The following is a 12,787-nucleotide window of genomic DNA, read 5'->3' as shown; positions in this document are numbered from 1 at the left end:
AACTCTCTCCCAACATATCCCTTCCCAGTGGCACTCTCCGCTCAGCTGCTGTTTTCTTCCTCTGCTGGGTCCTTACTGCTTTCTTCCTCCTCCAGGACTTAGCATGGCTTTTATCATAGCGTTTCAATTCTATTCTTACAAATCATAGAGGGAACACCAGTAATCTGTGCTCATTAACCATCTTGTTCTAACAGTAATAATGTATTTTATGTGAATGATATATACATTAATTTCAAGCTTACTGTATCAGGCACTTTGAAATATGTTCCCTTCTGTAATTCTCAACATTGTGCTATGAAGTAGGAATTATTATCTTCTTATTTTTAAGATAAGGAAGTGAAACCTAGAGTTTTAAGTAACTCACTCAGGGTAACACAGGTAATAAATATCAACAGAGACAAAATCAGAGCTATCCTAACTCCAGAAACTTTAGCATGATCAACTTTTCCCATGACACAGATATAGACATAAAATATAATTGTTTTGAATCACTTGAGACAGTCTGTACACAGAGATACAGACTTCCGTTTTAACAACATAGTTCTCTGAAGGACTGGATAATACTAGCCTTCCCCTCCAGCAACGGCGGTACCATGCTGCTTGGTGGCCTAAGGAGGTCTGTTTCTCAAAGCTTTTCTGAAGACTCCTCTCAAACCCTCACCCAACCCAATAACTGAATGACCCATGTCACCTGAAAGGTGACTCCTAAGAGTTGCCAGAATTGTAGGAAACAGGCTCCATCTCCCTCCGTCCCCTTCATGCTGCCAACACCACAGATGGCACAGCTTCTTCCTTCTCCCTTGACCAGGGAGCAGGTGTTTCTCCCAAATTCCCATTAACATTTTGTTCTCCTCTGTTTTCTCTCCCCCTCATCTGTTCAACAGTATTCAGAGACGTAATACACTATGTAGTCATGTGTCACCTAACGACATGTCAGTCAGTGGCAGACTGCCTGTATGACAGTGGTATGCAATATAGCCCAGGTGTGCAGAGGGCTATGCCATCTAGGTTTGTGCAGGTGCACGCCTATGGAGCTCCCAATGACAAAGTCGCCTAATGATGCATTTCTTAGACTGTGTCCCCATTGTCAAGTGGTATGTGATTGTATTGGAGAAGGAAGCTGTATCATGGTTGGTCAGTAAAAATAAACTGGAAGCACATTTACAACAAAGCATACCAGTCAATGAAGTGTCAGGAAGGACCTGGTGGAAAAAAAGAATTGCACCAGAAAGAGGAGAGCCAAGAGAGCTCTCGGCCTTTGGTCACTGTTCGGTAGAAGCTGAACTGTGCTTATAGAATAGACGTCCCTTTCCTGTGGCGATGACATAGTTACTGGGAGATTTGGTTTCCCCATAGTTTTTACTCTTCTAAATGACCCAACTCCCTACATTATTATACAAAGAAGATTTATTTTTCTTTTCAGGTATTCCTAGAATAGTATTCCCAAATCAGAATTTCTACATCAGAGAGCATTATTGATTTTGGCTTTTAATTTTGTTTTGTGGATTTAATTAGCATTTAAAAGATATGTTACTCATTTTTCTTATAGTACTTTAAGTTTCATTACAGGAGAGTACTACTATATTCTATTCACAGATCATGTTTGGGCACCATTTATCAGAGATGAAATATTGAGTGGTATAGACCATTGGTCTGTCCCAGTGAAGAATGCCATGGTTCTTTCTCTGTTCTAATCCTCTGCACAGTCTGTACAGAAGCATGGAAATAAGTACAAGTGCAAGCATTGCAATTGTTCACATTGTGAGTTTTCTGCGTACATTAGGTTCCTGGTATGCTATGGATACAGATTTTTCCACTTCAGACATCTGCATAAATAATGAATACTGAGTGGTTTTTTTTTTCCCTTGTACTATGGATATTATAGAATAATGGAAAAATAATCAAAGAGCCAAACAATCCTAGAATGTTTGGCTGGCATTCACTGGGATATTGAAATGTTAGGACTAAACTAATTATCCAGTAGATGGCACTCTTAGTCCTTGGACCCCAAAGTCACAAATTAATGGCTGTTCCTTTGCATTGGTTATAGATCATAACAGAATCCATGCCACTGACGTCTTACATGCTGTTTGGTTTCTTACTACACAACCTATTCCAGGCCTCGCAACTGTGATTAATGATCACGGATCAGCAAGTGATTCAGGTACATGTGAAGTATATCTGTGCTTCCTTATGAACTCTGGGGAACAAGAGTACTTTTTAAAGGGGGTCAAGATAAATTTAAGTCATTTTTTTTAAAAATGTCTATTACTTTGATCTTCTCTTTTCAGATTCTGACAGTGGGTTTACCCATGGACATATGGGATATGTATTTTCAAAAATGTACAGTGTGCCAGATGATAAATACGGCTGTCTGTCTGGAAATATCCCCGCCTTGGAGTTGATGGCCCTGTACGTGGCTGCAGCCATGCATGACTACGATCACCCAGGAAGGACCAATGCATTCCTGGTTGCGACTAGTGCTCCTCAGGTAACCCCTCCTCCTTTGATTGGGAGAAATGATTCAGTTGAGAGATTTCTCTGAAGCAAATTAATTTTTTAAATTTGATTTGTAATAGGCACCAAGTAAATATAAGCAAAACTGTATTTGGCCCTGACATAAAATTCTTAAAGAATATGCTAACTTTGAAAAGATAGCATTTTTTTTCCAAGTTATTAATGGGGATACCCATTGGGATCCCTTCTCAATTTTCTTCCAAGGAAGAAACACTGCTTGAATTCATGTTAATGAACTTCCTCAACAAAGAAAAGGGCAATCTGTACAAAAGTCCCTTTCTGAAAAGATTAGAGAACCAAATATTTTTGGACTCTTAAGAATGTAAGGCTTCTTTGTATATAAATCCTATCCTTTGAAATATGTTCATTATAACAATTATGATTGCAGCATTTTATTGATTAGTAGGAATTAAAAATCAATTTATTTCATTTGATACAATTTTTTCCTGAACCTAGTATTCCAAAACAGTAACTTTAGAAGAAGTACATCTTAGCATATATTTACATTTAAGTCAAAATTAATCACTAAGTATCTAGTTATCATCATCTATTCAGTTAAATTCTGTAAGCCTCTCTTTGATTTTAATCAGCTGGACCCATGTTATTAAAGATCTCAAAAGCCTGTTTTTCTTTCTAGAAGTTCTAAAGGCCAATCTGATCCTATTCTCTTTGTGTTTTTGTTTGCTTTTCACCTTTGATCCCATTCCCATCCATTTCCACTTCCTGTCTCGTATACCAGTCTAGAATTTTCTTCTAATCTATATGCAATAAAAATATCCTGTTTTTCCTGACTACATACTTTATCTCAATGTGTCCTTTAAACATCAATTATTTCTTGTATAGTCATATAAATCCTCTTGCCAGAAGCATTTACTATTTAAATTTTCCTATATGTGTATGTATTTTTACCTACCTCAATAATAATTTTCATGTGCTTTCTCTTTTGTTTTGTTCTAATGCCTTTTCCCCCCCTCTATTCTCTATCACACTAGTCTTCAAACATTTTTTAGGCAACTTTTGTTTTTCTGGACCTCCCCTCAGCATTATTAGCCAATTACAAACAAGTAAATAGTTACTATATACCTTCAATTTCTAGTTCAAGGGTGATATTTCCTATGCCTGATTGTGGAGTGAGAATGTTTTAATGCATGAGCTTCTCTGGGATTTCATTCCTGTTTATTAGCTACATGTTTAACTAAGAGGCGATCATTCTTATTCTAGATGCAAGAAATAGCTAAGTTACTTCTTAGGGATATTAACACATTTGCATGTTTTAGAGGGTTAAATTCCTGTACCCTGCTAAGAAATCTGATAAAATCTAAACACTAAGCTCTCACTTGCAAGTCTTGGGAATAAACTTTCAAGTATATTAACTTTATCTTACAAAAAGAGAAATTTAACCAAGAAGTGTAATCAGCCAATGTGCGTCAATCGGTGATTCTTAATAGCCAGCAGTCACAGGATTGCATTTGTGTTCCCTGATAGAAGATTCCAAAAGCATTGCATATTCGTCTTTGTTTTTGTAATTTTTTAACTTAAAAAATTGAACTTCACTTTTACTTATTTGCCTAGGCGGTGCTCTATAATGACCGTTCAGTTCTGGAGAATCATCACGCAGCTGCTGCATGGAATCTTTTTATGTCCCGGCCAGAGTATAACTTCTTAGTTAACCTTGACCATGTGGAATTTAAGCATTTCCGTTTTCTTGTCATTGAAGCAATTTTGGCCACTGATTTGAAGAAACACTTTGACTTCATAGCCAAATTTAATGCCAAGGTAACTAGATTTGTGTCAGTCTTCATTTTATGGCCACACTGAAAGGTGTCATGGGACTGAATACTGGACAAAATTCATTGCTGTCATCTTTTATATGTCAAATGTGAAAATGAAATGCAAGAGAATATTTAACCAGAAGCAAATAAATAGGCATTGGTCCCAATCTAGGAACATGAGAAGTTGAGGTGCTGTCTATATTTATTATACTTTTGTGCTACAAGGAAATAATAAAATTATATTATTGTGTTTTTGTTTGAATCAGTTTGCTCCTGTGTATGTGGTATATGAGCATAAATTATCTAACAGTAGAAAAATCAAAGCCCTGGAGCAAAACTTCATATTAAACATAAATGCTCAAATGTTAATTCAGGAAAATTTATTTGTAGCTACTTTATTTTAATAGTACTAGGTAGCACATGCTAATTTTAAATAGCATTTATTTTCAATTCCATAATTAATAATTATCCATCATTTGTGATTTTACTTTTTCTGATGCACTCTCTTGCTATTCATTTATGCAAGCCAGCAACATTATTTTAAATAGCTGAGAAGGTCCTCATTACCTGGTATTCAGATCTCCACATAGTAGGAAGACAATAAATATTCTATGGTTTATTCTCCTGCTCAACTTTTGTTTTCATTGAGGTAAAACACATTTAACTTTGTTGCTCAAACAGGTGAATGATGATGTTGGAATAGATTGGACCAATGAAAATGATCGTCTGCTAGTTTGTCAAATGTGTATAAAGTTGGCCGATATCAACGGACCTGCTAAATGCAAAGAGCTCCATCTTCAGTGGACAGAGGGTATTGTCAACGAATTTTATGAACAGGTAGCCGATTTAATCCATACGTAAGCTGCTCATAAATTCTCCAAAGTTCCCAAAAGCTTTGAGAGTATGATCAATCTATTTCATATTCACCCCAACATTAGAAAATGCACTGGCCCGTTTTAATCTCAGGATAAAAAAATGACAAAAATGGACTAAATTATAACTAGTAAAAACTAGTAAAAAACTAGTAAAACCTAGTAAAAACTAGGTTATTTGCAAGTAATTTGAAAGAAGATATTGGAGTAAATTTCAGGGGAGTAATAGAGATGCTGGGAAGACCACTGAAATATTGTCTTTTGCAGATTTGTAATAATAGAAGCCAGTTTAACTTTAAATATATGAATATATACCAGATTAAGTTTATTTATTTTTCTATTAGAGTTAATAACAGCAGTGTATGAAAAAGCTTAAAAACAGGCATTTTGTTTGACATGATTGTGGGAGGGTTAGCACACTACCAAACAACTACCACTACAACTTACACATGAGGGGACTCTCCCCACATCACCCTGCACTGACCAGATTATACTGAAAACTGTGTGTTTACTGTTGTGAACCACTCTCTGAAGATGAATCTGGAAGCAGTGGAGCAAGGGTGAGGGACCGGGATCAGTGACATAAAAGGACATGAAGATATTAATCCTGGGGGAGGGGGGAACAGAGGCAATATAATAGCTATCTTCAGATACTTAAAAGACTGACATACAAATTTAGGATTAGGTTGATCATGAAGTAGTTGTAGAGATTAAAGAAGGTAAATTATGTAAAGTATTTGACACAGGATTTGATTTATAAGAAACATTAAATTCTTCTCTACTTCCCAGAAAAGGGTATATATATAACTAGTTTAAAGAAGGTCAGTGTCAGAAAGAAATTTGTATTACAGAAGATGAGGCACCTTAATAAGTAGTGAATTGTCTGGACATATTAGATTATGAAGAACTTTTACAGGCATTCTTCATAAGATTTACATGTACAATAAAAGGTCTGTGCTTCTAGGAAATAATACACTGCCTTTCCTAGGGATGAGGTTAACTCAATCAATCCCCAAATATTGAAATACAAGAAAAATATAAAGAAAAAGAAAAATTCACTTAAAGTAATTTCATTATATAGTCATAAACATCATTGATATATCAGTATATTTCTTTATTAATTTTGCTCTATAACTTCTGGTTAACAATCTGATTGTTTTTTTTTCCAGAAAGATTCAAAACTGTTTAAAATATACTTATAGAGTGATCCTATTAAACATATAGGTAAAGAATATAGAAACCATATAATCACAGCCAATATAATTCAACCAAAATCTATTATAAGTGACTTTAATTGAGCAATATAGTATTTTAAGATTTCTAGTAGCCAAGGTAAAATGGGAAAACATGATAGATTATGCATTTGCTTGATAATTATTTCCAGCATTTGTTTCATGATGAATTTATACTCTAATGTAAGGCACACTGACTAATATGACAAGAAATATCATCTGCTGAGATATTAAACCATTAGTTATAGTTCCCCTTGATCAAAAGCCTAAACTTCAAGATCAAAAAAATGATAAATGACAACAAAGCATTTCTATAGGAATCTTAGTTAATTTGGGTAGAATCTCTTCACAATAAAGAGGGAATTTACACATGAATGTCTGGGTTCTCACATATTTGCAAATCTCAGATGCCAAGTAGATTTTGACTTGACTTGTATTTTAAGCTTTCTTGGTCATTTACCTTTCTAGTTAACTATTCATGCTAAATTCCCATTTCTAGGGCGATGAAGAGGCCAGCCTTGGGTTACCAATAAGCCCCTTCATGGACCGTTCTGCTCCTCAGCTGGCCAACCTGCAGGAATCTTTTATCTCTCACATTGTGGGTCCTCTGTGCAACTCCTATGATTCAGCAGGACTGATGCCAGGGAAATGGGTGGAAGACAGTGATGAGTCAGGAGATACTGATGACCCAGAAGAAGAAGAGGAAGAGGAGGAAGCAGCACCAAATGAAGAGGAAACCTGTGAAAATAATGAATCTCCAAGTAAGTTATATAAAATCTATTTCTAGGTACAGATGAATCTTATGCTTTTTATAAGTTGCATACTGTAAGACCAATTATGGATATTGCCCCCTCACCCAACCTCATAAAAGAGAAGTTACAAACTATGGGATCTATAATAATACCATATTCATACAAAGGTATGTTCTCTGTCATGAAGTAAAAAAAGTAGCTGAAACCTATTCTTCAGAGTATCTTAATGATTTAGAAATGAAAAGACTTTCAGGTACCATATAGAGAAGCTTCAGGCTTTTATTGGCTTGGTTAGGGGAGACTTTGTAAACCAGTAAGAGGTAATCCATCACCCATCCATTCTGCAGGAATTTACTGAGCACCTACTGTGTTGCGGGCATTATTCCGGGTACTGAAAACAGAGCTGTGAACAAATCAGACAAGAGAATAAGTAAATCCTTGCCTTTTTAGACTCGTATTCCAATGGAATCAGCAGACATTATGCAAGACAAATCAGTAAATCAAAAGATGTTAGGTACTAATAAATGTTAGAATAAAAAGAAAAAGGTAAGAAGACATGAAATTAAAAGGTTAAATTTTAGATAAGTTGGCCATGGAAGGTCTAAATAAGAGAGAGATTTGAAATACTTTAGGAGACCTGAAAGAAGTGAAGGACTGGCCCATAAAGATAGATGTGGGAAGAGCATTCCGAGGGGAGGGGAGAGCAAGCCATATAAAGGTTCTGAGGTGGGCTTGGCAGAGTGTTCGAGGTGCATCAGGAGAGTAGGGTGGCTGAAGCAGAGGAAGGGGGAGGGAGAGCAGCAGGAGAGGGAGAGTGGGGGCCCGATGATGTCGGGTATGAAGACAGGACAGAGTAGATCACAGCATTGAGTTTGGCTTTTACTCATACTGAGATGGGAAGCCATCAGGGGTTTTGAGCAGAAGGGTTTGTTGATTCAACTTACATTTTAACAGCCTTGTTTCAGCTGCTGTATTGAAGTCTATTCTTGAGTCTGGGGTAGGAGAAAGGGTATGAGCAATGGGATGAGTTAAAAGGCTGTTGAAATGACCCAAGCAAGAGACAACTGTGTCTGGACTCACATCTGGTCATTGATTTGGGCACCGAATCTAATCGATTTAATTTAATTAACTATAAAAACAGATTTTTCTCCACATAATGAAATATTCTCTGCTATCTTTCCTGCCATAGGAAGAAAGTGCTGGTAGAAAAAAAGCTGTAACCCTTAGAGTGACATTGCACAAATACTCTTCCTGTGTTCTTGAGAACATAGTGTACGGTTTCCATCTGCCTTCATCCATGAGGAGTGTACAGCATTAATATTTTTCAAGGCCCTCACCCAAAATATTACCAGGGAATGACCTTCTGATCATTTGTTCCTACTTTTTCAGCAATCAGGAGTATGCATGACTTGGTTCATTTTGGCCATCTAGGAGGGGGACATTCTAACATGGCCATCAGCCTAATTTTCCCTCATGTAAAAGTGTCTATTGTAAGCTCCATAAGCATAGATGACAAGCTATCATTAACTGAAGGGACAAGGTTATGCAAATTTGGCTTTAGGTCAGATGTTTGCTTATATTCTGTCTTACATATCAACTTTTGTACAGAATGGGGGAAATCAAAAGTTCCTTTTTTTCCTCAATATTCCATTATCAAAGTAATTTTATTTCTCTGATGCTGATAAAAAGATTTCCATTAGAAATTTTGTGCCAATCTTGGGATTTAGAGCCTGCCATCAAGACTTGGGATTCATGTGTTATTTATTCACTTGTTCCTTTAATAAATAGGCATTAGTTCTGTTTATTTATTTGTTTTACATTTCATCCAGTATGGATGTCTAAGGTAATTACCTGGATGTCATCCAGGTAATTTGCTGTCTAAGAACGTGACTGTTTTTACTGATTGATATTGGAAAGTGTTGTCAGCTTTAGCTTCTGGAAAATCTTTGTTCCCACGAAACCTGATTGCTGTTTGAACTCAAACACAGCGAAAAAACCTCACATACACACACATAGTCCAGCCATCAAGAATTGAAGAACCCAGGCCAGGAGATTTAACAGGCCCAACTTGTCAAGGCTGGCTTTCCCCCAAAGTGAGACAAGCAGGTACTCTGTTTGATTCCTCTCTGTTCCCCGAGGCTGGGTTGCCATACTGACTTCCAGATTCTGATGTGCTGCGCTCCTGACCTCCCTGTTTTCATCCAGCTCACTAAAGCGGGAACGAGAATTCTCTGGATTCTGTTTACTAATGACTTCTAAGTGTCCACTGGCCACCTTATATTAAAATTTAAAGTATCCATCAGCAATGATTTGATACTGTAGCTTTTGAAAAATTATGTTTGCAATATTCCTTTATAGCCAAGAATATGATAAAATGTTAGTTATTTGTAAAATTTGGCAGTATAGACTAATGGAATTTTACGGTATGGAACTTCTTCAAAAAACTGAAAATGGAACTGCCTTTTTACCCAGTGGTTCCACTGCTGGGATTATACCCCAAGAATCCTGAAACACCAATTTAAAAGAACCTATGCACCCCAATGTTCATAGCGCAATTTACAATAGCCAGGTGCTAGAAGCAACCTAAGTGCCCATCAGTGAATGAGTAGATCAAAAAACTGTGGTGTGTTTACACAATACAACACTACTCAGCAGAAAGGAAGAAAGAGCTCCTCCCTTTCTCAATAGCATGGGTAGAACTGGAGAGCATTATGCTAAGTGAAATAAGCCAGGCCATGGAAGACAAATACCATATGATCTCTTCTCTAACAGGAAGCTAATGAACAAAACAAACAACTGAGCAAAATAGAACCAGGGCATGGAAACAAGGAGCAAACTGACAGGGACCAGAGAGGAGGGGGAAGAGGGATAAGGGAGGAAAGAAGGGGAAGGGCCTAGTTAAAGAACTGTATGAATGACCCATGGACAAAGACAATGGGGTGGGGATTGACTGAGGGGGGGAAGCAGAGGAGAGCAATGGGGAACAATTGGGACAACTATAATAGAATAACAATAAAAAGAAAGAAAGAAATGGGAGAATTGGAGATCATCTAGTTCAGCTGCCTCCTTTTACAAAAGATTAGACTGAGGCTCAGAAGGTTAAATAACATTCGAAGGTGTAGATGGTTTCTGCAGAATCAGAAAGCAAACCCCAGTGTCATTTTTAATTCTGTTGCCATTTATTCTTGTAATTTTAATCTCAGAATTCCTACTGATTATGATGGTTCACTTATTTAGCTAAACTTAGATTTAATATGCAGCCCTGGCCAGGTAGTTCAGTTGGTCAGGGTATCATCCCAATACACCAAGTCAGGGCTCCTTAGACAATCAACCAATTAACACATTGATGGGTGGAAAAACAGATCCATGTCTGTCTGTCTGTCTCTCTCCCTCTCCCCTCCTCTCCTCTTCTAAAAATCAATAATTAAAAAAATGAAAAAATTAAATTAAATGGGCACTGATAACTTCAGCAATTTGCAAAATTTGGAGACCTCCCAGGAAACAGAATAAAATGTTTCAATATGGTATGTTAGGGAAAGAAGGCTTTTCCCCTACCTCATAATTAAATCTGAAAGATTCCTGCAGCGAACTAAGAGGTTTCTAATGAAGTACTAAGCTGCATTTAGAATTTGAGCAATGAAAGGCTCTTTGTTCTCGGTTCAAAAGGTTCCAGTGCTGAACAATTTGGCTTCCAATACAAGCATGTTTTAGACCACCTGCAGACTCTAATCTACGCAAATTTATTTGGTCCAAACTTTCTTCTACGTCACTTCATTCACTTTAATTCCAGAGAGGTTTATTGCTAATGTTAAACAGCATTAATAAGAAAACAGCTGCCCTCATGGACACTTCCCTGAAAGGAAAAGGAGAAAAAGTGAGCTTTTTGTTAGCTTCTTCCCTGTGAATGCCCTGCCATGAATGTGTATAAATTTCAGATAGAATAATCAATCACCTTGCACAATGAAGTGTTTCCTGTGACCATGATGTAAGTCTGTCCTGCAGCCAGAGGTCATCTGTAACTCTCTTGATTCAAAAGATTAGGATAAAAATTATGTTAACCTTTTAAAATTTCTCAGTAGAAACTGGTTCGTTCTTAGCTACAATGAAAACAAAGTAGAAATAGACAAGGAAATGGCTTTGGTAGAAAAGTATTATACAGATTTATTTTGTAAAACCTAATGCATTAATATATTTTATTAATTTTGATTGAAAATATTATATAGACATATCCCTTGCTGAGAAGCTTTTGAATAATGAAATTGATGTCGTGCTTCAGGGTCCCGTGCCCTGTGCTTGTCAGCGTGCCCCTCACGGCCTGGAATCTACCAGCCCCTTCTTCACGTAGTGTCTTTCATTCTCAGAACCTACATCTCAGCTCAGGTGTCGAGTTCCTTGAAAAAAAAACCTACGTGTTCCCCCACAGGCTGAGTCTTTTGGGTCAATATGATTTGACATATCAGAAAGAAATTACACCACACACTTGTTACAATGGCAAGGAAGGCATTATTCAAGAGCATTGCAGTTGCAAAGAAAAATTGAACTCGCCTTCCTTGAAACAAAGGCAAGAGAGTGTTTAAGCACTGGGATGAAGTTGTGAAAAAGTACAGGAGGACCTCAGAGTTAGCTGGTCAATATGATTAGGCAGTGTGTTTGCTGACTGCTGCTTTCTGAAGTTAGGCACCCAGGTCCTTCAGAAAAATGCTCTCAAGTTGTAAAACTGGCTAGAGACCGGTGGTGGGGGCGGGGGTGGGGGGGTTGGGGGGGATATGTATTACAAAGGGGTAGATAAAGAATTAGCAGTTTGGAGTTTTATAAAGTAAATGATCTAAGAAAAGGGAGGTCAGAGACCTGTGGTATGGAAGAAACTTTTCTAAATTTTATTCAAACTGAAGGGAATGCCAAGGTCAACTTGGTCACATGTTTATGTCTTTTATAAAACATGGCATGGGTATTTCATTTTTTGTCTTGTTGGTTTTCTCCCCTACAGATTGTAAGCTTGTTTAAGGCAAGCTATGAGACAGATTTGTCTTTGTTTTCACAGCATCCAGAAAACTGTCTGTCAGTTAGTAGGTGGTCAATATAGGTTTGATTGATGGGTCCATTTCATGAATAAAATAATGACTAGAGTAAATGTTTTGCTTTTAAATTCTTGCTTAAGGTTCTGCCTGTATCCATTCTCCCTGGCATTTCATCGGTTTACTAAGTTTTATGTGTCTGTGTGGCTTAAAAGTAATTCAAAGATAATTTCATCATGTCCTTTTTCTGAACTGTGTTTTAAAAATTGATTTTGTCCTGTCAAGTTCAAGAAATTTCTGTGATATATTACAATAAAATCATTGTAGCAATCATTAGCACTTTTGTGAAAACTTTGGTGCATGACCTCAGAGAGAGCTAGTTCCTTAGGCACATCTTATAACAATTGACTTCCTTTTTGCTGCTGTTGTCTCCTCCTCCTGTTTTTCCTCCTCCTCCACTTCCTCTTCTTTCTTCCAGATTACACGTTGCAAATCATTACTACTTCAGTAAGTAAACCCAAATATATCTGCTGAACATCTGATAACTTGTACTGTAATTCTTTAATATCGTCTCAGATCAGAATTTCCTGTGAACCACTTTTCCATATCAGTATCATTTTTATTACT

General features: G+C 37.0%; 1 protein-coding gene across 2 annotated transcripts in view; it reads left to right on the top strand.

Annotated features, from left to right (window-relative positions):
* PDE3A (phosphodiesterase 3A) overlaps window positions 1–12,787 on the top strand; it is a 277,109-nt gene that overhangs the window by 257,950 nt on the left and 6,372 nt on the right. For both annotated transcript variants that reach the window (XM_036019275.1, XM_036019274.1), the window contains exons 11-15: window positions 2,051–2,164; window positions 2,292–2,491; window positions 4,090–4,293; window positions 4,971–5,126; window positions 6,893–7,154. In XM_036019275.1, coding sequence (XP_035875168.1) covers window positions 2,051–2,164; window positions 2,292–2,491; window positions 4,090–4,293; window positions 4,971–5,126; window positions 6,893–7,154 — 936 coding nt within the window. The remainder of the gene's footprint in view (window positions 1–2,050; window positions 2,165–2,291; window positions 2,492–4,089; window positions 4,294–4,970; window positions 5,127–6,892; window positions 7,155–12,787) is intronic.

This window comes from Phyllostomus discolor, chromosome 2 (genome assembly GCF_004126475.2).
Source record: "Phyllostomus discolor isolate MPI-MPIP mPhyDis1 chromosome 2, mPhyDis1.pri.v3, whole genome shotgun sequence".
NCBI classification, from domain to species: Eukaryota; Metazoa; Chordata; class Mammalia; order Chiroptera; family Phyllostomidae; genus Phyllostomus; species Phyllostomus discolor.
This window is presented reverse-complemented; position numbering and strand designations above follow the sequence as displayed.